Raw genomic sequence first — 25,819 nt, 5'->3', positions numbered from 1 at the left:
TAAATAATATGCATTTACACCCGCAAAAAACAAAAGTCATGGTATTTGGTCAAAAGAAAAAGTTGAGGGGTGCTCATTTGTCAGTGAAATTCAGGAACATACAATTAGAAAATGTAAAAAAGATTAAATACTTAGGTGTCATGCTCGATCCGGGCTTGACTTGGTGCGAACATATTACTAATATCGTTTGTAAAATATATCGGGCAATAGGTTGTGTAAGGCGGATTAAGCACTTACTGTCCTTTGATATCATGAAGAAGCTGTACTTTTCTATGATTTTACCTTACATTGATTACTGTATTACATCTTGGGGAAGCAGTGCAAAAATACATTTAGATAAGATACAAAAACTTCAAAATAAATATGCCAGAATGCTTTTGAAAAAAGATTATAATACATCACAAATTTCTTTGTTGCAGTCACTGAAGTGGCAATCAGTAGATCAGCGTATAAAATATCAGTATTGTGTTCTTGTATATAAAATAATGAATGATTTAGTTCCAAATTATTTAAAACCTTTAGTATGTAAACGGCCCGTGAAATACAGGACACGGTTTTCTTTACGATGCCCCCTTCAGCTTCCCAAAGCTAGAATTGAACATAAAAGAAAATCTTTCGCATATGTCGGACCCAAATTATTTAATGCACTTCCTTCAAATTTACAAGTTTGTACCTCCTTGTTAGTTTATAAAAAAATTATGCAAAGCCTTTCATACGAATTGATAAAGAGCGAAATGATATTCCATTGATTTACAATGCTATGTATGTTTAAATTGTCACTTCCCACTCTATATTTTGGTGTTAATTGTTTCTGATGTTAGATATTTTGTATTTTATATTTTTGATGTTGTTTGTTGTTGTTGTTGTTGTTCATAGTTATCTTGACATGTATTTTAAACTGCAGGGCGCCTTTGTAAAGCAGTTTTAAGAACTGAACAGGCCTACCCTGCAGTATAAAATAAATAAAACAAAATAAATAAATAAATAGACCCCAGATGTCGAAAGAAGTGACACAAAACAAAAATTACAAGACATTCTTTTGAAGTTAGATAGCGTGTTATTTATTTCTATAAGGCAAGATATTTAGCTGAAAAAAAAATCAGGAGAAAGTCCGCCTTCAACTCGAGTCTATTTAGATATGAAGAGTAAAATTAAAAAGGCAAATTCGAAAATTCCATCCAAATCGAAAAAAAATGACATTTCTATACTTTGTATTATTTTATCCTTTTATATTCACTTCCATGAAATCTGAAACATTTAATTTTTCCTTACATGATTGTGGATAAAGAATCTCCTTTATCTCAATTAATGGTCTCATTTTTTGCAGTAAAATACAAATGAAAAAAGTGTCTAGTTGTCAATTATACAAGTAGATTAGATTTTGGATCTAAGTCTAAGATTAGCTGGACTTAACTAATTCTTCATAGCAACGTTTCACGAAAAATGGGTTTGTGACATGATGATTAATATATTCATTTGAACATAAATTCTTTCACCGAGATTTTGTTTTCTCTTTTCTGAAGTAAATGCAAACTTTAGAATGCTTTAATATTTTATTTTATCTGATTCGATGAAAGTTGACTATTTTTTTCAACATCTTCAATTTAATCCATTCCACTTGATCAGGGCGTGGTTCCCCTTTAAAAGTATTCGATGAATGTTAGTTTGTTTACATCGTACAATTCAATTGAAAAAATACAAATTTTACGTAATCAAAGCTATATACACATTTCATTTCACTATATGAATATAGAATTGCACATTAGAAAAATATTGTATGCTGATACACTGACTTGAGTTTGCAAGATAACATTGCTTTATACGTAATCAAAGCAATATACACATTTCATTTCACTATATGAAAATAGAATTGCACATTAGAAAAATATTGTATGCTGATACACTGACTTGAGTTTGCAAGATAACATTGCTTTCTTTCAATATTGTTCAAAAATTTGTAACGTTTTATTTGTTCTCTTAATGCATTTGACCATTGACGGCGGAATTTTAGGGGGGACCACCAAAATTTTTTGACAAGCAAAAAAAAAAGAAAAAGTTTATCAACCAAAAACTTTTAGGGGGGGGGGTGCAGGAAACAAAATTTTTGGGGGATCGTCATCCCACCTCAAATTTAGGGGGGACACGTCCCCCCGTCCCCCCGCTTCCGCCGCCTATGCATTTGACTAAAATTATTTCGTCTCCTGCAGATCACTTCTCTCAATAATAACTGCATATACATTTATACAAAAGGAGAAAAAGTTTCTATATTTCGGTAGAAATTTCCTGACTTGAAATAAAAAAAAATATATATACATAACTTTAATATTTAAATGAAATATTACAATAATTTAAAATCACTCCTTTAATACATGATGTCTAGAATAAGCTTAAAAATATCCAAAAGCAAACTTTAATTTTATTTACATGTAATTATTTATTATTTATTTCTATGTAAAATACATTAAGTATGAAGGAGGCTCATGGGAAAATCATGAGGATTAATCAATTTGCATAGCTTACAAAGAATTGTTAAAATCCAGAAAATTAATAAATTTTGACCAACCTCATCCAGGACAATGATTATCACTGGCACAGAAAGAAATATGATTTTAAATCTAAAAATGACGTTTCTTTGTAAAATATTTGTTCTTGACAGCACGTGACAAATACAGAAGTAATAAAAGTCACCTGCATTCTACAGTTGACTCTGATGTCTATATGGAAATGGCACAACACTCATAAAATTGCATATGGCAAAATGAGGCAATAATAATTTTGTTCTGGTTATTCTTTCATTCATGAAATATAAGCAGGTTTTATTGCACTTCATCTTAATTATTGCACTTGAGGTAAAAAGAACAAAAGTCAATAGACGATCATTATTCTATTAAACTACGAATATTAATGGAGTATTTGCCTGATTCTGTAACGAAAATGTTTAAAGTTCTTGAAAAAAACATCTTTAGGTCTATAGAAATACCAAACCCGTCGATGTATGGACGTATGCTGTCCGTTAAACATTTGAGCACTTATTGCCCAAAATGTGGATCCAGCCTTCGTCAATAGGGGGGCCCGGAATTTTTTTTCAGCCATATTTTCCCCGATCGGCCGCTCGAAGATGATTTTTGGTTTATTGGTTTCTTTGAAGGGGTAGTCCTAATAGTCACTTCTTAGTTTAATTCTTATAAATCAACATAAGTATATGATATCATAATCCTTATTTATGTAATGCGAGCGCGAAGCGCGAGCTACATTTTTTGAACATTCTGGGCAATGTTTGTTATCCTGAAAAAGATGTGTAACTAAATAATTACTACGAACGCAAAGCGTGAGCAAAAATGAACTGATGGGAAGGTATACCTGTTGAAGACTGCATGCAGTTAGCCATGAAGACGTTACATATTAAAAAAAAAATTTTACCTAAAGAATGGAAATTCTAAGCTCTTTTTGTAATTTTAACAGAATAGGTATAAGACCAAACACGTGATGCGAGCGCGAAGCGCGAGCGGAAAGTTTCGAGATTTAGACCTACTGAACGAGACACTCTATTCATAATTTGTAAATCATGAATAGGATGAGTAATGGGGAATCTTCATTACATTAATAATGCAATCGCGAAGCGCGAGCAGACAATTTTTATATACGTTTTGAACTGATCGAAAAGGTACCTATTAAGGAATGCTTGCACTTAGCCATGAAGACGTTACATATTTCAACAATCAAATAATGCGAGCGCGAAGCGCGAGCTGAAATTTTTTGACATTTCTACATAAAGAATGGAAAATTTTAATAAATTTTTCGTGAACAGGATAGCTATATAACTAAACAATTGATAATTTGATGCGAGCGCGAAGCGCTAGCGGAAAAAAAAATTCGAGATTTAGACCTTAAAACGGGACACTCTATTCATGTTTTGTAAATCATGAAAAGAATCGGAGTAATAGGGGGATCTTCGTACATTAATAATGCGAGCACAAAGCGCGACAGAAAATTGTTGATACTGTGATCTGGGGAGTGTTTCATCATCATTTTCATCCGACAAGTTGTCAAATCTGACATCTTTCTCTGATGTTGATTCGCTGAGAAGTACTGTTACTATGGTAACTGTCGGATAAAGTGGGACTTGTCGGATAAAACGTCCGACAAGTCCTTTCATGAAACGCCCCCCTGAAACTTGATAATGATTTAAATTAAGAGAACAAGTTGAGTATCTGTATGAACATGCGAGCGCGTGTTTCATATTTAGACCTTATATGATATTTAATTTCAGCTCTATATTTTGAAGCACTTTGTAGGAAAATTTTGAGGTGGATATGGATCGCACTTAATAAAGAGCTGATTATTCTTCATCAAAATTACTTTGAGTTTTGACATAGGACCGGGACATCCTTAGGACATGTCATCATATGAAAATAATGACTGTCTTCCTATTAATCTTGCCAAGCGCGAGATGAAACAAAAGGGACAATTCAATTATTAAATTAATATCTTATTCATTAATGCCTATAATGAGGGCGCGAAATATGATATCATGGTCTGAAAACTGGACATTTCAAGCACTTTTGTAATTATAAATAGGATGCATCAGTTAATATATTTTTAACCATTAATGCGAGCGCAAATTGCGAGCCTATATTTTTTTTATACACTGTCATGGAAAGGGGATTTTAAGTAGTTTGTTGTTTAATCAATATTGAGACAAACATAACTCGCCAATCAAAATGCGAGCTTGCAGCGATAGCTGATACGTTTTTACAATCAGACCTTAAAAGGGAAATTTTGAAAACTTTATGGAATACACGAAAATAATAAGTACCTGATAAATCAAAATGTGCGAGCGCGCAGCGCGAGCAGAAAATGTTAATATTCATACCATTAAACTGATATTTTTTACAGAGCACTTTTAAAAAATCAATTTGTAAATCACACAAAATAATGAAAGTTCGATTTCCGAGATGAAATATTTTTTGTATATTGACTTCCAAACTTGATTGATATTTAAACTGCATATTGAACAAGATATGAAAATCACCTAACAGGCAATGCGAGCGCGAGCGAAAATTTTATACAGTGATATGAAAAATCCTTTTTATTTTCCAAGTCTTCCCCTTATCTTATTTTATTCACTCGTCTTCCTCCTCTTCTTTTTTCTCCTCTCTTTTCCCTCCTTTTCCCCCTTTTTTTTCCTTCTTTCCTCTTTTTCCTTTTTTTGCTCCGCCAATAGGGGGGGGGGGGGGGGCGGCCCCCCTGGATCCGCCTATGCTTCGGGTATACTGAAAATTACCTATCATGTGATATTGTTTATTGGCCAATACCTAATACAAATTAACAAACAATCAATACACATTAACATGTAATGAACACACATTTTGTTCACAACTCCGAATAAAAAAATACAAAAATCATGATAATTAAACGCCGAAGAAAAGTAAAAAGGAACATGAATTACATGCCTTGCATAATTATAATAGGACAATCACTTTTTTCCTACGCAAATATTGCAGCGAATTTACCATCACAAAGAGTTTAAGAATGCATACAGATTATATTCAATAATATCGTATTGCAGCTCACCTGTAGAGTGCCAAAACATCAGCATAATGCATTATTCATCCTAATTTTTGGCAAAGTGTAATTTGAGTAAAAACTTTTTGTTCAAAATATAATATGCATTCATGTTCTTGCATATTTCTCATTTTCTGTATGAATTTCAATTTGAATTTATTGCAAACTGGAAAATGGTTCTGTTCATCATGCTTTTCCCGTCATTGTAGAGTTTATTAGTATTCCTAAAACAATAATAGATTAGACTGTACGATCCCGGGTGTACGATACAGCATTTCAAGGTATCTTTGATAGTTCTAGGAGAATCAAACCCGGGAGAAGTACCCATTTTAATGAAAAGAGAAGAATAAAGGTTCCATCAAATTTGGTAATGAAATGATATTAGTAATAATAGTAATGCAAATTTAAAAAGCCTCGTTATTTTTCTGGCGATCCTCAATTTGGCGATTATTTCTTCAAATGGCGGGTTCAGTATAATTATGTTCTGTATAAAAGACCTTTCTTTCAATAGTATCCTGAAGTATCTTTTATTTAGATAGTTAATAATAATAATAATAATAATAATGATAAGGGTATAATTACCCAGGGTAGCCACTTCAGCTCCGAAAACTCTTCTCCCAGCGGGCCCTGCTATTATTACCCGACTAAGCTAGGCTATCGATTCAAGTGCACACAGCTTTTTGAGGAATTATTTCCTGCCGGTTCCCATTTACCTCACCTGGGTTGAGTGCAGCACAGTGTGGATTAATTTCTTGCTGAAGGAAAACACGCCACGGCTAGGATTCGAACCCACGACCCTCTGTTTGAAAGGCGAGAGTCAGAACCACTAGACCACGACGCGCCCATTTCTATCATTGGAATTGCTAAAGCTTACATCAAGATGAATGCCAAGATTTTTTAAATCTTATCTTATTATAGCCCGGTTAAGCACTGCAAAAGCTAAAAATAATGTCCAACATTGAAAGACAATCATTTTTGAAATGCAGAGACATTTTGAAGGTGAAAGGTTGTCGGGTCTGTTCTCACAACAAGGACATCAGATCTTTTGACCCCGAATGACTTGATGGCCCTGGTAACTGTTTTAAGCTCCTGGTCTCCGTGCATCAGATGTATGTGCCTCGTGTGAATATGTTTATTCTTCTTTTCCATCTTTTTGCGGATTATGTCCTTGACAACCTTGACAGAATGCCAGAGCTCGACGTCATACACCAACACATTCCTGTCTCCGTCCAGGATCAAGATGGTTCCATGGTAGAGATGGACTGGTTCACCAAGAGTGAGCTCGTCTATAATGGGCTTGTTGTCGTTCAGGAGTCGCCAAAACGAACCGTCTTTCCCATCCAGCACTTGATGCACAAGCTTTTGAAGGTGGACCTGGAAACTACGGAACTTGCAAATCTGTTCCTTGATCTTTATGCAGTAGGCAAGAGGGTCGAGGGAAAGAGTAAAGGTCTCTTTGGTTGGCTCGACTACGATAGGCAGGACGAAGGAAACAAAGATTCTCGAGCCTTCGGTGACTCGATAATAACCAATGGTTCGCTGGTCAGCCATGGTTGTTGATCCGTAAGTCAAGACTTGATAGTTAACATGGATACGGGTTTCTTTCCAGATCCGACCTTTCACCGAAGCAACCGTATCAAGGTCTTCCACGGTAAGGCCAATAAGACGATTGTGAAAGAGGGCCACGACTACATTGTAACGTAACCTCAGCAAGAGTTCCAAGATTTCGTTTTTCGGATTGATAACGTATTCGCTGAGACGGTATTTATTCTGCAGCTCTAAGTCGCCGTAGTAGAGAGTCTGCTGGTGTGGAGGGATGCCTTCTGACTTATAAATTCGCGTTTTTGCAGCTGCTATGGTCTCGTCTTCCTTGAACTCAATTTTCCTCACGACGGTGCTGTTCATTCTGATGGCGAGAGTTATTGTTCCATTTGGAATAGCTAATCGTAAATCCATGACTCCACTTGCCAGGGTTTCGGGTGCTGGGAGCATTGACGTATCTGGCAAGCGTTTACCGTTGAAATAAAATTGTTGCCAGTCAATAGGTATTCCCTCTCTTCTGTAGATGATGTTTTTCATTTCACCAATATTTTTGACGTTACCTGTTTTGATGTTGAAGATCTGGTTACGATGCTGACTGCCGGTGACACCTTTTTGGAGTATTCGGTACTCTGCTGCATGACTTTCGGAGAAACCACTTTCTGGGCTCGAGCCGTGATCTATAGATTGTGTATAATGCCTTCCTCTCACCGACGGTGTATGCATCTCTGAGACATCTTCTAAAACCATCTCATGATCACCGCTGTCTCTTAGCTGATTATCGCCCTGAAACCTAAGTTGAAATGCACGTTCTTCGTCTTCCTTCAATTGTTCCTCTCGTTCTCTTATGTGTTGTTCTTTCCTGTGCAGGTCGCTGATTTTTGCCAAAAGTTCATCTTCCTTAGACGTAATCGAAGAGATCATTTTCTCTCGTTTTTGCTTTTGTTCCATTTCAGTCTCGCGCAAGCTTTGTGCCAGTTCGATTCGACGCTGTTCCATCTCTATAGCTTTTATAGAGCGCTCAATCTTGTTTTGATCTTGCAAATGCTTGTCAAGAGCATCCTTCACTGCATGCCTTTCCTTGTCTTTGATTTGCAATTCACGCTCTTTTGTTTTGAGATCCATGTCACGTTCTCTCAGACTTTTCCGCTCCCTTTCAAGATCATTCCTAATCTTTGCAGCTTCAGTGTTCCATTTTTTCTTGTCAGAATAGAACTGTTTCTTTTCTCTCTCGAATTCACCCGTCTCGCGACTTCTTTGACTCAGTCCCCGTTCTTTCTCGTCAAGTTCTACCTGTCTCTGTGCAATCTCTTCCTCCATGTCCTCCAACTGTTCTTCCTTCCTCAACAGCTCTGCCTCATCCTTCCTTAGAGCCATCAGGGTAATGCCTACTTCCTTTTCTTTGACATCGATCTCATTCTTTTTCTCTGCAAGCTTTATGGCCACTTCTTCGTTCTTTCTCTTGACACCGTTCAGATTTTCTCGCTTCTTCTCCAGCTCATTCATGGCCTTTACAACGTTAGTTTCCTTATTCTTGAGTTCTTCGAGATTTCTCGTCAAAAGATCTTCTTTATCTGCAATGACAGATTCACGGACGGTCAGAGCTCGATCGCGACGTTTCAACTCCTCATCCTTTTTTCCCTGTGCGCGAACTCTCCCTTCAAACGACTTATCCTTGTCCAGGACATCTAGAAACTGTCTCTCCACGTCGGCCTGCTGCCTCCTGACTTTACTCACCCTCTGGTCAAGTTCCAGCTCTCTTCTCCTCAGCTCGATCTCCCTGCTCGCCATCATAGACTCTTTGGTCTCCAGCTCTTCCTGGAGTTCCTTTAGCTTACGTTCTCGCGACCTTCTCAGCTCGGCCTCCTTTAAGTTCTTCTCTTGCTTTTCTTTTTTGAGATTTTCCAGTTCTGTTCTGAGACTGTACGATTCCCTGAGAGCAATTCGCAGTTTGTTTTCCAAATCGGTCCTCTCATTTTCCAAGGCTGCCACGCGATCTTCTGTCCTCCTGATCTTTGCATTTGCTTCGCCGATCACCCCAACTGCGTGGTCAAGCTGGGAATGGTAGTCCATGTCTCCTTCAAGAGAACCTTTGGAATCGTCTCCACTAAACAGCTTATCGTTAGACAAGGAATCCCCTGCAATGAAAGGGTTATATAAAGAGGTAAAAACATCTATTATCAACCATGATGCTTTACTTTTATATTGGCATATCAACCAAGATAACCATAAGTATTTGGCAGTCAACAATATGTAGAATATGGAGAATATGAAAGATATCCAGTATGTGCAAATCTGCCATTTGCACGCTCTATAATCTACGCCACATCCGTGAATATTTAGATCAGAAAAACACAGAGAGCCTTGTTCATGCCTTAATTAGAAGTAAACTTGATTACCGTAATGGATTATTGTTTAGTTTACCATGTGCACAAATTTTAAAATTGCAGCGTGTTCAAAATTCCTGTGCTATACCAGTGGGTACCAGTGACAAACTCACCAAAGTTGTCGCATATCACACCTATTCTGAAAGAATTGCATTGGTTACCCGTTAATTATATAACGTTCAAGACACTTTTACTGGCCTTTAAAGCATTGCATGGCCAAGCCCTTCAGACAAGGTATACAATATCTCCTAAAATTTGAGATTGCTTTGGCGCATTGAGAGATACCCCCCAAATAAAAAAAAACCCAGAAAATACCGCAACATTGATTCCGGTTACAAATTCTCCTGTCTTGGGTTTAAGAAAATCAAAATGCAAAGATTAGGGTTGGATTAGATTTGAGAATATTCGTCATGTTTGGCCAAATTTAATATTCTTCATTAGAGCAATTATTGTCTCTGCAGCAAATTACACGACGAACAATTGAGACAATAATGTAACGTGTCATTGAAAATATTTGTCTCACAATAAGTCAATGACATCAATTCGTCGTGTCCTATATCTTCTTTTTCCTTCGATTGTGACTGTCCTATATTTACCAATCGATATAACAACTGGTGACGTTCAGGCAGACATTATTTAAGGCATGTTTCATGTAAATGGTTTTATTCAAACTGACATTGCTTTGTTGAATGAATCAGTGACCTATTTCATAATGTTCACAACCATTAGTTCATGAAAAACATTAGTGTCAGGTCGATATGTTAGCTCGTATAAAAGCATGTCATCCAATATTGGTCAACAGTTGTTAGTATAAATAAACAATGGAAATCGATTGTACTCTCCATAAATGATGTTATATTAATATTTCTCGAAAGAAAATGAATGTGTGCTCGAGCCATCTTTATCACGAAACAAAACTGCGGTTCTCACTTTTCTGGATGCAATTTATTATGTAAATAATGACAGGTCCCTTCGTATCATATATATTTGTGTGTGTGCGTGTGTGTGTGCGTGTGGGTGTTTGTGTGTGTGGAGGGATGGGTGGATGCTTGGGAGGGTGTAGATATACTGTTAAAAAACTCTGATTTTACAGAAAAAAAGAAGATTTTGCAGAAAGCAATTACAGAATCATTCTGTAAATTCATAAAACAGGAAGTTTTCTGCAATTTAACAGAACAGGTCTGTTTAAAAAGGGGAAAAGGGTGTTTTTATTAAAGGAAATTTGTAAGGTTCCATTCACCAAATACCAATTTCCTGTAGGATTACGCAATCTGGTAAGATTACAGGTATTCTCGAGACTCTGCTGCGGGAACTTCTTTTATTTTAAGGATAAATTTTCTAACAGTGTATAAAGAGCATGGAAACTAAAAAAGAAATAATCGATTTCAAGTAGACGGAGTTTGTGTTTAAGAGTATGATTTCAATCAGACTGCCGGGTCCTGTTGCAAAATAAAGAAACAAACTAAAAACAAACAAACAAATACAAAAACAAAAACACCTAACGCAACGTCAACAACGAAACAAAACAAATCAACTATGCCATCGTGGTAAACTCTTGCAATTTTAGTCCACTTCCATTTTTTTACATTCTCTTTCCAGTCGATTCTGGGCCTCGCTATTGGTCTAGTTCATTCTTTCCCCTCCAAAAAATATCTTTTCGGGGCTGTGATGACATATGACATAGTTGAAGTATTTGATTTTTTTTAAATATCCGTGATGTATCATGTACCAGTAAATATCCTTTTCGTCCTTACAATTATTGTGCAATATTCTTCGTCATTCTTCAAATCCACACTATGAAAGTAGTTATTCTACTTTATTAGTCTTACTTGTCCAAAGTTCAACTTCAATTATTAATCCCCCAACACTGACAGACACCAATCCGAACACCAACCTTGCCTCAAGGTAGATGGTGTATCAGGGGCGTCGATCCATTTTTCAGATTGGGGGGGCAAAATCATGAATCAACTTTCCAAAGGCGCTCGATCACACAGAACAAACAGACTCAAACACACACACACACACATATGCCTATATGTATATATATATAGAGAGAGATTATATATATATATATATATATATATATATATATATACACACACACACACACATCTCACCAACAAATTAAATTAAAAAAATAATCAAAAATAATAGATGCGAGCGCGAAGCGCGAGCTGAAAATTTTGATATTTTGATCTTAAAAAAAAAGAGTTTAATTGACGTTTTTAATAAAGAACAAGAAATTTATCCAACAAAAGATTATTGCAAATCGAAGTGGGAGTTCTTTTGAGGTATAGAACTGAAAACGGGACATTCTATTCACCTATTCAATCATGAAAAGTATGGGTTTTTGCTACAGAAATGATGCGAGCGCGAAGCGCGAGCTGAATTTTTTTTATATTCTAATCTGAAAACCGGACATTTTGAGCACGATTTTAGATGAAGAACGAGTTGTGTATCTCAATCTCGCTTGCTGATTTCTGTGTAACATTACAATCTTATTTTAATTTTTGCACATGCGGAATTATTGGGGGGGCAAAACAATATGTTTGCCCCCCCAATATTTTCATTGGTGGGGCGGTTGCCCCCCCTGCCCCCCATGATCGACGCCTCTGTGGCGTATTACCCATGTTTGTTGTTTGTTTTACACCAACCCTGAAACCAGCTTTTAACACCATTCGTAAATTTTCGAAGACGAAAGCATTAAATTCAATCAAACTTATAAGAAGTAGTTTAGAAATATTCTTCAGGATATTCGAAATTCTTACTGTTAAGCAGGTACATTTTTTAATGTAATTTTTTAAGGATTTTTTTTTTTTCTCTCAAATCAAAATACACATTCACATTTCATGAACAAGTTGTACAAATTATTTGAAACATGATTACAAAGTATACAATAAATCCATATGCCATATAATTATACAAATATACATCAAACCTCAAAGATACCGGAAATTAATACTGACAATTATGCGTTTCAACAATTTCAAAATGAAATATCAAAATGATGTATTAAATGACAAGAGAGAAAAAAAAAATCCAATAATCGATAATATTATGGAGGGGTGAAAATATACTCACCGGGTTTTCCCTTGTTGGTTATTCGCCCTTTTGCTCCGTTCGTCAGCCTAGTGCTCTTCCCACCGGCTGCTTTTGATGCTGGAATGATAAAGCAAAGGAAATTTATTTTCAAACTTCATTTTTTTTCAATATCTAGAATGTTCGCAACCGTTCCCGCTATTTTCTTTATTCTGTTGGTTGTGACGCGTAAAAACGTTATACATCACTGCCTCATACGCGGATCATGCTTGGATGAACGTGACATGCATGGGCGGCCGGTGCCAAGGAGGAGGGGTGGGGGGCAAGTGTACAGCCGCCCGCTGTGAGTTTTCAATAATTTAGATTAAAAAAGGAGAAAAAGGGGAAGAGGGAGGGGGGGGGGAGGTCGAAAAGAGGAGAAAAAAGAAAGATCTAAGAGCATGAAAGGAGTATTGTGTCCCATATAATCTATAATACCCTTACAGGATTGTTATTCAATCGAGGAAAATAAAGTTATTTTTAGGTTATTTTGCCGCCCTTATCAAAATAACGTGGCGTCACCCCTGGTGTAATGAATATTATATGTTCAAAAGCAGTTGCTGGAAGCAAAATGGATTACTTCCTATTTCAATGAGAAGGGGTTTGCTTTTGTAAATTAATCAATTTCAACAATGAAGGTCGTTGACAATGCCTAAAATATAATATTGACAATGGATTTTATACGATGTATGAAGCGTGAACAATTTGTAATGCGGTGTGCGAAATGGTGGGATGATTCAGTTTTAATGGTGCAGTGGCGTACAGATGGGGAGGGGGCTTGGGAGGCGCTTGCCCCCTCCAAGTTTTTATCACCAAGAAAAAAAAATGAAAGAAAAGGAAAGAGAGAAGGGTGAAATAAATATGGTATTATTTTCAGAACTCATGTCAAAATCTATCACAAAATTTGATGTTTGTAATAAAATATCGAAATTTTTGCTAGTTTGCTGAATTCACTCGCAACTTTTTATAAATTTTGCCTATACGCCATATAGTGCCCCTCGAACTTTGTGGCTCATTACGCTGACAGAGTGAAAACAATGTATACAACCTGTGAAGTAGTCATGTATTCTTTAGAATTAAACAACACATTTAAAATCTATACAGCAATGTTCAGTGTCTAATAATCATTGCTTAATGTTGAAAATTGCTGTCTCTTTAGGGTGTTCAAGGGACAAAGAAGAATTAAGTAGAAAATAAAAAAAATTGAAATAATAGCAATTTAAACCAGGTTGTATGAAGTTCATATATTTTGTTTAATTTAGTTGTGCACTCTTTTGTCGTGATTGTGTGTGTGTGTGTGTCGAAATTCAGCCCCTTAGATTAAAGATGTTCTTTGTAATATTTTGTTTGCTTCTATTTTCTAATAAAAAAAAAATACATTACAAGGATTCAATTGATATAGCATAAACCTGAATTTAATACTACATGACGATGCTATACCATTCGAAATGATGTAATAGCTTTGATCTAGCTGGATTCATTTTGGTGGGTGTGTCTAAATACTAGCCGGCCCACTTTTGAAATATGTAATAAGATTATGAAGCTTATAGAAATAGACGATGAACTAGGGCAGCAATAATAGGAAAATTCCATGATTGTTTGAGGTAGGTTATCATATTGGTTGTTGCTCCTGTTTTGGGGTAAATTATTCATGCTTTGGCTAAAAATCGGGAATCGTGATGTACTTTAATAGGGTCATGACAGCATCATGCATTTTTAAAGTCATTCGAAGTGCGACATTGTAATTTATCAATGGACTTTGGCAATAAGGAAACAATACGAATGAGAATAGACATTACCTCGCTTTTCTCATTTTACGTTATAGAATTGTTATTTTCATCGTTTTATGTTATCAATTAAAAGAAAAGCTTTTGTAATTTTTGTACTCAAGATTTAATTATATTAATGCAGAACTAATGGAACTATTACTGCTACTGCTACTACTACTACTGCTACTACTACTACTACTACTACTACTACTACTACTACTACTACTACTACTACCACCACCAGCACCAGCACCACCACTGCTATTACTACTACTTTATAGTACTACTACTACTACTACTACTACTACTACTACTACTACTACTTCTACTTAACATGAATATAACAGTGCTTTTCCGATCGAGCTTGGAATCTTTTTCATTAGAAGTCCTAAGTATATCTAAAAGGCATATAATGAGTTACGGTTCCTTTGTCATCTATGCCAATCAAATGGTATTTTTCAAAGGGCATTTTTCAAAATGCATATTGAGAAAATTAATAATATTGATTACAAAGTGACAGGACATGAAGTAAATTGAATACTGTGCAAGGATAAATCAGTGCAAAGTATTTTGAGAGATAGATGGAGAGGGAGAGTGAGTGATAAAAGAAAACAGAGAAGAGAGAGACCGAGAAGGAGAGAGAGAGAGAGAGAGAGAGAGAGAGAGAGAGAGAGAGAGAGGGGGGGGGGAATTTTGCATTTCAGAACTACAGTGCCATTTCTATTCATATTCTTAATGTCACTTTCTACACCTCTCTAGAATAAGCACATTTCCTTCAATGAAATATAGTTTCTTTGTTCTCAAGACGAAAATTACTATCATATCTCTTGAAATGCTTGCTGAGCAAATAAATTTTATTCATTACAGAGTGATATGACATGAAGCAAATTAAACAGAATAATAATTGCTGAAGGGAAAATCATTTGCATCGTATCGTGATCGATGGGAGCTAATGGCACTGCTATTCATAAATTTCACCTCCAGAAAGAGAGGGGGATGGAAATGGAATAGAAGAGCGAGAGTAAGAGAGAGGGAGAGAGACACACACATAGAGAGGGTAGAAGAGGTGGAATACATTTTTCTAAACGTTCATGGATTATTGTCAAGTGGTCTATCATTGTTGAAGAATGATTTATGGACTATTAAATGCATAAAACATGGATGAAAGGTTGGACAATATTGAATATTGCTTTCCTTGCTCGCAACGCTTGGTATGAAATATAAATGAGAAACATGCCATTTTTATGGTTCGATCAAACCTTAGCTGGTTCAGAGAAATTGGTGTTTAATAAATGATTACATGCGATAGTGACATGTCATGGGCTGATCACTTATCCTGTTCATGTGCACATTCACTATTACAATATAACCCATAGTCACAACGACGATACTGATTTCAAACCGATCGATGGTATGTCATTGGAAATAACGCAATCATATCGGTCGGTTTGGAGTCGGTCTTGCCAATGTCACTGGCATTACGGAAATATACCGGTGTATATACGCTGGCGGACACGTCGTCGCCTTGCAGTAATGGTGAACAACTTTACGCGAGTAATACAACTGTAAATCATATTTGACAGAATTTTTATGGAATAAAAAAAAAAATGTTCAATACATATATGTATATAACTCGTAAAATTTCACTATTTGTAAAATGCAAGAATATTTTTACAGACATAAATTGTTTTTATAGAAAAAAAATGCAAATCACAAGACAGCTACCATAGTAGTCCAGGATAGGCCCCATAGAAACTTGACCAAACCTTGTTTTTTTATATATACAATATATTTTGATGGTTTCTTGTCAATTGGAAGGTGCTGATTCCGAATCTGGATGATGCCACTCGTGTAACCTTGAGCATTTCCCGCAAATTGGCAAAATCCAATATGGCCGCCAAAATATGCAAATTACCCATGAAATATCCTAAAATTGTCCGCACATTGGTTATGAACTGCATGAAATCGTGTGGCAGGAGTGAAATACTCTCTGAAATTTTTTTTTTGACAAAATATTTATTTTCCTGATATTCAAAATGGCCGCTATAGGCCCTTGTATACTCTATTATGTACGATGTGAATAAGGAAAACTAATTTTCACAAAAATGGGCACTAAACCGCTAAAAATCGCGATGTATGTAAGAATATATGCAAATCATCATTACTAACGAGATATATCTTTTATTATGTCATATATGGGAACATTGTTGTATTTTGATATCTAAAATAGCCGCCACTGGCCCAAAGAGTATTATGTACAATCGCAATGGCCGGGGCCAAGAAAATGACAAGAGTGAGCACTAAAATGCATATTATTAAGATAAACGAGTGAAATAATGACTAAAAACATCATTGTCAATATGCCATTTATGTGATAAATGCTGTATTTTGAAATTCAAAATGGCCGCCATAGGCCCTATATTTATCATGTACAATGTGAATGGAGAAACTAATTTTCACACGAATAATTGTGGTCTACAAGTAAAATATTGTCTGACAACATGTTTTATAGCAAGACATATCATTTCTTTTGTCATGCATGAGATAAATGTTGTATTATGAAATTCAAATTGGTCCCTAGAGGTCCTAACAGTATTATCTACAAAGTGAATGGGGACATATAATTTTGTAAGACTTTGGATTTGCTTGACTATGACATCCATATAATCCTGTTGTATAAGTAAAATATTATTTGAAAACATATATTTTTTTAATTATAGCTTTTCTTTTGCCATATAGTGATAAATACTGAATTTTGACATTCAAAATAACCTCTACAATCCCTAACTAAATTATGTAACATACGAATAAGGAAAATAATTTTCTCAAGAGTGAGAATCATGAAATGCATATAACTGTGATGAACGAGTTAAAATATTGTCTTAAACATGATTTCTAACTAAATACATCACATATTGGTCGTGGAGGTAATAAATGTTGTACTTTGAAATCCAAAATGGCTGCCATAGGTCCTAAAAGTAGTGTGTACATTGTAACATGGGACATCTAATTCAGAATTTGGCTTTGCTCGACTATAAACATTGCATATATAAATTGTGAATTGTGATGTAAGGGTGAAATATTGTCTAAAACCATGGTTTCTAACGAGATATATCATATATTTTGTGCAATTAAGGTGATAAATGCTGCATTTTAAAATTGAAAATGGCCACCACAGGCCCTTATCGTATACTACACACCCGGACTACACAATTTGAGTGGAGACAAATAATGTTCACAAAAAGGGCATATGGCAGCCATTTTGAATGTTGAAATACAGTATTTATCACTTAAATTACATAAGATATGATATATTTAGTTATTAATCATGTTTTCATATAATATTTCACTTATACATCACCATTTGACCAAGCAAAGCCAAATTCTTTTGAAATAATTTGTTCCCATTCACATTGTGCATAATTCCGTAAGGGCCTGTAGCGGCCATTTTGACTTTCCGATAACAGTATTTATCACCTAACTGGCAGAATAAATGGTATATCTTAATAGAAATTATGCTTTCAGACAATATTTTACTCATAGATCACTATTACGTGCATTTATGGTGCTCACTCCTGTGAATATTGGTTTCCTACTTTGCATTGTACATAGTACTGTTAATGTCTATGGCGGCCATTTTGAAATTCAAAATACAGTATTTAACACAAACCTGAAACCTGAAAGATATATATCATTAGAAAATACGTGTTTAGACAGTATCCCATTAATTTATCACATAATATATGCATTTTAGTGCCCACTCTTGTGATTTCTTTGCTCCTCTTTCTCATTGTGCATAATACTTTTAGGGCCTTTGGCAGCCATTTTGAATATCAAAATACAACATTCACCACATACATGGCATATTTATAATATATTTCGTTAACAATTATGTTTTTAGTCAGCATTCCACTCGTTTAATCTTAATAATATGCATTTTAGTGATCGCTCTTGTGATTTTTTTTTGGCCCCCATTGCCATTGTACGTAATACTGTTTGGGCCAGTGGCGGCTATTTTAGATATCAAAATACAGCAATGTTCCCATATATGACATAATAAATGATCTATCTCGTTAGTAATGATGATTTGCATATATTACTTCCTTCATACATTGCTAATTTTTTGCAGTTTATTGCTCATTTTTGTGAAAATTAGTTTTCCCTATTCATATTGTACATAATAGAGTATACAAGGGCCTATGGCGGCCATTTTGAATATCAGGAATATAAATATTTTGTCAAAAATTATTTTTTCAGAGAGCATTTCACTCCTGCCACACGATTTCATGCAGTTCATAACCAATGTGCGGACAATTTGGGGATTTTTCATGGGTAATTTGCATAATTTGGCGGCCATTTTGGATTTTGCCAATTTGCGGAAAATGCTCAAGGTTACACGAGTGGCATCATCCAGATTCGGAATCAGCACCTTCAAATTGACAAGAAACCACAAAAATATATTGTATATATAAAAAACAAGGTTATGCCTCTTCTATCCTGAACTACCGCCCTCGCCCAACGACATGCCTTGTCGTTTTTACTCAATGCATAATTTAAATTTTCGTGGGAGACGATCTTCCATAATTTTTTATAATATAATGAGGGATTGACTAGTAGGGGAAATTGGATAGCTCTATGAAAATACTAACACACTTTCATGTATCATGTCAATGTAGTGTTTGATATAATGCATTAGGCGGGGCGAGAGTGTTGATCAAACGAGAGGGGGGGGGGGGGATTCCATAGAGCCCTTTGAAATCATGATTTTTCGATTTATATAAAGAGGGAGAAGACAGAAACATGTGGGCCTCCCCCTACTTGGTTTGAGTAGGATTTTATGTCTCTTATTTTGTTATAAGAGCGTAGCAATTCTTTGATCTCTTGAGCCGCGACTGTGAAATCTGGCTTGCAAGCAAACTATTGCTTTACAACTGTTAATATCTTTGTGAAGAAGATCAAATTTTGACGCATGACTAAAAAAGAAATCATCCTTCCGTGGGAAGGTGCTACCCCTCTCCATACTTGTCTAGTTCATTCCTCGTTCGCTCATTTTGCCCCCTCGCATTGGTCCTGTCTTATTCCTGTCTACGCACTAGCGTACCTAGGGGGGGGGGGGGGGGCAGAGGGGGCAGACTGCCCCCCTGACGAGTCACAACCCATGCAAGGGACATATCCCTGCCCCCCTTGACGACTCTTGAAGACCTTTTTTTTTTTTTTTTTTTTTGCTTGTCAAATTTTTTGGCGGACGAAATTGCCCCCCCCCCCTGTGGAAAATCCTAGGTACGCCACTGTTTTTTCCATACTCGTTTTATTTTGGATAGTTTGATATGTCCCAAATAAATTTTAGGCTCAAATATCTGTTTTGTACATTAACTTTTGCCAAATTTAGCTACCCATCATCGGGTTTTAAACGCAATTTAGTTAAAATTATGTATTTAAACAAAGGTTGTTTTTAACAAACCTTGCATCTAAGTTTAAATGATTGTTTAGAATATGAGTCTACAGTTTTAAAACTGATTTCTTACCCATTTGTGAAGGCTCCTTGGTGACTGCGATCGTTTGTAGGTGGTTCCAGATCTCCTCTGCTACATGGGGGTAGGTGCATTTCACGGCGTCTAGGAGCGCGAAGAATGACCGGTGACCATGCTTGTCAACTTTTCGAATCAGCCAATCAAAGAGCACCTCGGCCTTATCTTGGCGCGTAGGGCCGTCGAGTACGCGCTGTCGTATAGAATCTGTAGGGTCGATGGGAGGCTTGAGTAGCGGGAGTAGATGCTCCACCCAAACGTCGCTAGTGAAAGCTTCGGCACTGTTTCGGCAAACATCGACGTAAGACTCAGGAGTTGGGAACTTGGACGTCACTGAGAGAGAGAGGGGGAGAGGTGGAGAGAGAGAGAGAGGGGGGGGGGGAGGGGGAGAGAGAGAGAGGGGGGGGGGGAGAATGAGCAAAATTATTATTGCTACATTTTGTCACCATTACTATTCGTTTCACCCTGTACATTCTTTAAGCTTTCCTGGATGCTTAACGATCTTAAAAAGAGAGAAATTCTCACTTAATCGCTCTCGCTCTTTCTTTTTTTTGCTACCCATCTCTCTCTTTCTATGTGCATCTTTCAATGTGTTTCTAATAAAAAGAAATTATAAACAGAAACACATAACATGTCTCATGAGTGGTTTAACGCGCTCGTTCGTAGTTCGAACGATCATTCCAGTGACGCGTCACTCGAATGTTAATACGAATGACGCAGTTTGAGCATGTTAATGCAAAAAAGAGTAGTTTGAAATGACGGTATCAAGGTGTTTCCATTGACGATATTTGAGAATGACGGAGCGGAAAAGACGTGTCTCAGTGTACGTCAATTTTCACCTCACGTAGGTTGTCATACAAAATTATTATGAGCATATAATTATGAATGCATTTCTATTTTCATATTTCCTTACTTTTCATGTTATCACCCATGTTTCTACCATTCCGCTCTTCCCGGGTAGTATTTGTCATCCAAAGTTTTTTGTCTATTATAGCCCTGATACTTACAGTTTTTATTTTGATATAATTCCCTTATTCCTCTATAACATTGATATTACGTTGATATTATTTGTAATGATCCGACCTCTTAAATATTTTCTAGTTTTACACACACTATCATTGGCGGCGGAAGCCAAAAATTTAGGGGGGGGGGGCCCACCTGAAATGTTTGGATGGACACGGAAAAAATTTGACAAGCCCCCCCCCCAAAAAAAAGGTTATCAACCTAAATTTTAGGAGGGGATCGCGAAAGTGAAAGAAAGAAAAAAAAAGGTCATCAACCTAAATTTTAGGGGGGCCCACGTCAATTTAGGGGGGGGGGGACCGCAGGAAAAAAAGAAAGGTTATCAACAAAATTTAGGGGGAGACAGGTCCCCCCCGTCCCCCCGCTTCCGCCGCCTATGCACATTATTACTTATTGTGATTGTTTCAACCAATTTTCTATATATTTCCTATAGTGCCACTAGTTAATTCATTAATATCATTTTAGTGGGTTTTGTTTTATCTGTGAATAAATTATACCATTGCTAGCTTACATCTGTTCTGTTCTGATAACTTACTAACAAAAATAAAACGTACATTTAAAAAACAAGTTTTGTTCATTCTATAATTTATGTAAAATATTTTTTTATTTATGTTTCGAATCATTGCGTAGAGATTTTTTATTCAGATTGTGATTTTATTTTCATGTATGATGATTTTTTGTTATACATCTTTGTAATGTTTTCATCAGGTCACAGTTTTATACTGATCTTTTGTACCTGGATAAATATATTCCAATAAATAAATAAATAGATAAATTTTTCAAAAAAATAATTTTTTATATTTTTTATGAATTAATTATCCAAATAAGCACATGAAATTTGCCGGAATTTTTTGTTTTTGTGTATGTTTTGCCTTTAATGCAGTTCATATAGCTAGTAGAATTCAAATTTTTGGAGTATCAATTTTTACATTTCCAACAATTATCTACAAAAAATTGCCAAAATATAATTAATTTCTTATGTATTTTAATGTTTTTTTAATTCTTATGTATTTCTAAGTTTTTTTCGAACCTTTGTTTTTTATTGTGTTTTCCAATGACCTTTTTCGGGGACCCTTTTGCGATCATAAATAGCATGAAATAAATCCATTTAAACCAAAAGAAAAGTAAAAATGATCATACATTTATGATTTCTGGTTGAAAAACACAATTTGCATTGACGTTGTACACAGAATAAATGACGGCTGTTTTCAACTCGCCGTACGGCCGCCGTATATGTGACTACAGCATTCATAAAAGCACCTATAGAAAGTTTTTTTTTCAGCGAGGACAATTAATGAACAAAGCATAATAATTCATTCATCCACGCGCTTGTGATGTTACATTCAATGTTATAATGTTTTCATGAATCCCACGTTGTCCTTGTAATGTTCGTTAAATCACTTTGATAACAACGGTTCATTAGGAAAATTCAACTCTGTTCAATGCCAAACAGCATTATTCATTATAGGCATATTCCAATAGAGCTGCTTCGCATTATCATGATTACTGCGTTCATATCTCGGAGAGAATATAGCTACAAAAAAAGACAAAAGCATAAAACTGATGACTTTGTTTTGATTGTAGGAAAAATACGCTAAATATCAAGAAAGTGAAAACCACTTGGATAATAATTTTCATTCATAGTCATGGAATAACAATAGATGAACTCTCAACACGTTTTATATGATCGTCAAGGGAATTGGTTAATGAGTTGTATTAATGTGAAAATGAAGCAATCTTTGTTATACCGAATATTTGGAATATCTTCGGAATATCGATCGTTCAGAATAACGAACTTTCGGAATATCGAGCTTTGACAATTAAGTTCATTTTTAGCAATGTTATGGTAAGGCAATAATCATAATTACTTCTGTATGACTGTTACATTTTGACTGGATCATTTTATGATGATGAATTTTGCGCTGAAAATTAGGCATTTTTAACCTTAAATTTTCGGTATAACGAACCATCGGATTAATGAATCTTAGGACAAATGATTCTTCTGAATATCGATCATTCGGAATGACGAACTTTCGGAAACTTGAGCTGAGACCATTCAGTTAATCTTCAACAAAGTTAGGGCAAGGCGAGAATGAAAAGTGATATGTGTGAATTTGTTACACTATCGGTCGGTCACTTCATACTTTATACTTCATTAGATTTGATGAAGTTTGTGCATGAAATTAATGCACCTTTTTGAAAAATATAATTACGGATTGATCATTCATCCTCTTCAAAGACCTTAGACATACAAACCTGCTATATGGTACTGTTTCCATGATATTGGTTGATTAAACACAATAAAAATCACTTAACCCATATAGGTTTATGTGTAGGCGCCATCGACGGAAGGCGTACTATTGGCGAACCTATATCGCAGAAAATGAAAACAAACTTAGACTATTATTGATTTCGTTATAATGAGTTTACTTTTTATATCTAATCTGATAACAGTGAAATCTCTTGCCTTGCAGAAATAGTGGTTTTCAATCACACATCTAGTGGAAATTGCACCGATTGTTTTACACCAAGTGTTTATACCGGTTTTCAATTCAGTGTTAATTCACGTACACCTATTTGTTTTATAACACTGCTCTGTATTATGTTCTTACATTATGGTGTATTTTAACACCAGAGGATGTGCGATGTGGTCTTCTCAGATTACCCACTGGTGTTGTTCTTAACACCCGTAGTTTTAAACAAGAGTGTCGCTAAGGCGAGCACATAAATGGAGTTATTGGTCAAGCAAGAAAAGTGGAAGGTTGAAACTTCACCTTTGACCTTCTGACCTAAAAATCAAAAGAATTCCTGGGATCCATGCTAGTATCATACACACCAAATTATGTAAGTTAATCTAAAGTTATCGCTTTTAGAAGGACTGCAGAAGGGTAAGATGAAAACATGTCATTGTGACCTTGACCTTTGACCTTTTGACCTCAAAATCAATAGGCTTCTTCGGATTCATGCTAGAATTATACACACCAAATTACATTTTATGAGCCTATGTTAAAGGAGAATGAAACCCTTGAAACCAGCTGAATCAATATCAAAGAGAAAAATCAAAGAAACATAATGTGAAAGTTTGAGGAAGATTGAATGAATAATAAGAAAGTTATGAGCATTTGAATATTGAGATCACTAGTGCCATGTAGATCCTCCCATTGGCAATGCGACCAAGATCTGTGATGTCACACACGTACAACTCCCTCATTACTTGAGTACTTATTTCACTTATATTCTCACTTTTATAGAGTCTATCACAAGCATGACAAGGTGAGGTATTTTCTTTATGAGATGACAAGTACAGAGGTTTCACAACATTATATCATTGATGAATCATTTGTCATATGATTTAAATGAGCAAAAAGATATGTTTTGGGGTATATTTTCAGTGTCCAAATGGGAGAGTTGTACGTGTGTGACATCACAGATCTTGGTCGCATTGCCAATGGGAGGATCTCCATAGCATTAGTGATCTCGACATTCAAATGCTCATAACTCTTTTATTGCTAGTCCTATTTTACTCAAAATTTTGTTGATCTTATTCTTTGATTTTTCTGCTTACACAAAAGCTAACTTGCTCCAAGAGTTTCATTCTCCTTTAAGTTAAACTGAAGTTATCGCGTTTACAAGAAAAAGTTAACGGACGGACGGACGGACGGACAGACGGACGGACAACGAGCGTGATACCATAATACGTCCCGTCTAGGACGGAAGTATAAAAATGTAGTTGATTAACAAACCGATACAACGGCTTATGCATTGGCGCCATCTCGAAGCCATGTTAGAGGTTCAAGCCCTTGCATGCATTGGAGAGCTGCAGCTGCAGCATCTCTGACAACGCCGTTTACGCATATTCCAATATCCTCTATATAGCCCGGATATATATATATAGGGAGGGCGCTTTGAGATTATGACGTCATATGAATAAGGTCTATTTTCTCGCAGAATAACACATACTTACTTTCCCCTTATCGGTGTTTTAAATGTAAAAAAAAACAACAACAACAACATATAGGTACTTCCGGTTTGAAGCGTTTCTTTCGACCGAGTTTTATAGCTTACATCTTGATCAAGTATTATGTGAATACAATATATTTTTTTTCAGAATGGCCAGAAAATTACTCTCGGGAACTCCAAGGTCTATCAATTCAATTTACCAAGATGAAATAGTCTATCAAAGTGAGCCAATCAATCACATTGAGCTAATGTAGTGAGACAGAGGTAGTGGGGTAGATCAAGCTTACAGCAGTGTGAGGGCACGCCATGCATGGGCACTTTCCTAAATTGAAAAAAGAGAGAAAAAAGTCGAGGCATACAAAGAACTACTATGGGTGTGCTATTCTAGTCAGGGGTGTTTTTGCAATTAAATATTATCACATAAAAGTTAACTTATAAACCGACAATGAATAGCCTGTCAATAGGAATGAACGAGTTCATCTTTAGAGCACTGCAATATCACATTGGAACGATTTAAAACAGTTTAAAAAGTTTAAACAATAATTGTTAGAGTGACGGGCTTGATCAACGTACTTAAAATTTTAAACAGCGTTTTTACAATGTAGAGAAGCGTTGTTCCCCTAACATTTATTTAAAAAAAAAATCAAAGTTATAATGTATATATCAGGGCGATCCATATGCCTTCAAATCTTCCCCCTCCCATTATATACATACTGTTAACATTTCCCCTGTCATAAGTAGGCCAGTAATAATGGAAGGCAAGACCACCATCCTATTATTTTCTTTTATGATTGTCATTTTGTTATAATGGTGTACATGCATGCTTTTTTAAATTTGTAATATTTAAACTTGCCTTTATAGGTGATAGTTTTTGTTGTATTTAGATGTGCGCGCCTATCGGGAAATATTTGTCTATCCAAATTGTGATTGGGAATCCCGGGGGGCCACTTACATTGACGAGTGGATACCA

At 35.8% G+C, this 25,819-nt stretch overlaps 1 protein-coding gene across 1 annotated transcript in view; it reads right to left on the bottom strand.

Moving 5' to 3' along the window:
- Positions 1 to 5,211: 5,211 nt before the first annotated feature.
- The window catches only part of LOC129272025 (uncharacterized), a 38,248-nt gene continuing 17,640 nt past the window's right edge, over positions 5,212 to 25,819 (bottom strand). The window contains exons 2-4 of the mRNA XM_054909265.2: positions 19,864 to 20,199; positions 12,573 to 12,650; positions 5,212 to 9,242 (exon numbers count right to left, since the gene is read on the bottom strand). Coding sequence (XP_054765240.2) covers positions 6,535 to 9,242; positions 12,573 to 12,650; positions 19,864 to 20,199 — 3,122 coding nt within the window. The 3' untranslated portion in view covers positions 5,212 to 6,534. The remainder of the gene's footprint in view (positions 9,243 to 12,572; positions 12,651 to 19,863; positions 20,200 to 25,819) is intronic.

The sequence above is a fragment of the Lytechinus pictus genome, chromosome 11, assembly GCF_037042905.1.
Source record: "Lytechinus pictus isolate F3 Inbred chromosome 11, Lp3.0, whole genome shotgun sequence".
Lineage (NCBI taxonomy): Eukaryota > Metazoa > Echinodermata > Echinoidea > Temnopleuroida > Toxopneustidae > Lytechinus > Lytechinus pictus.
Note: the sequence above shows the minus strand (reverse complement) of the source record. Positions and strands in the feature narration are given on the sequence as shown.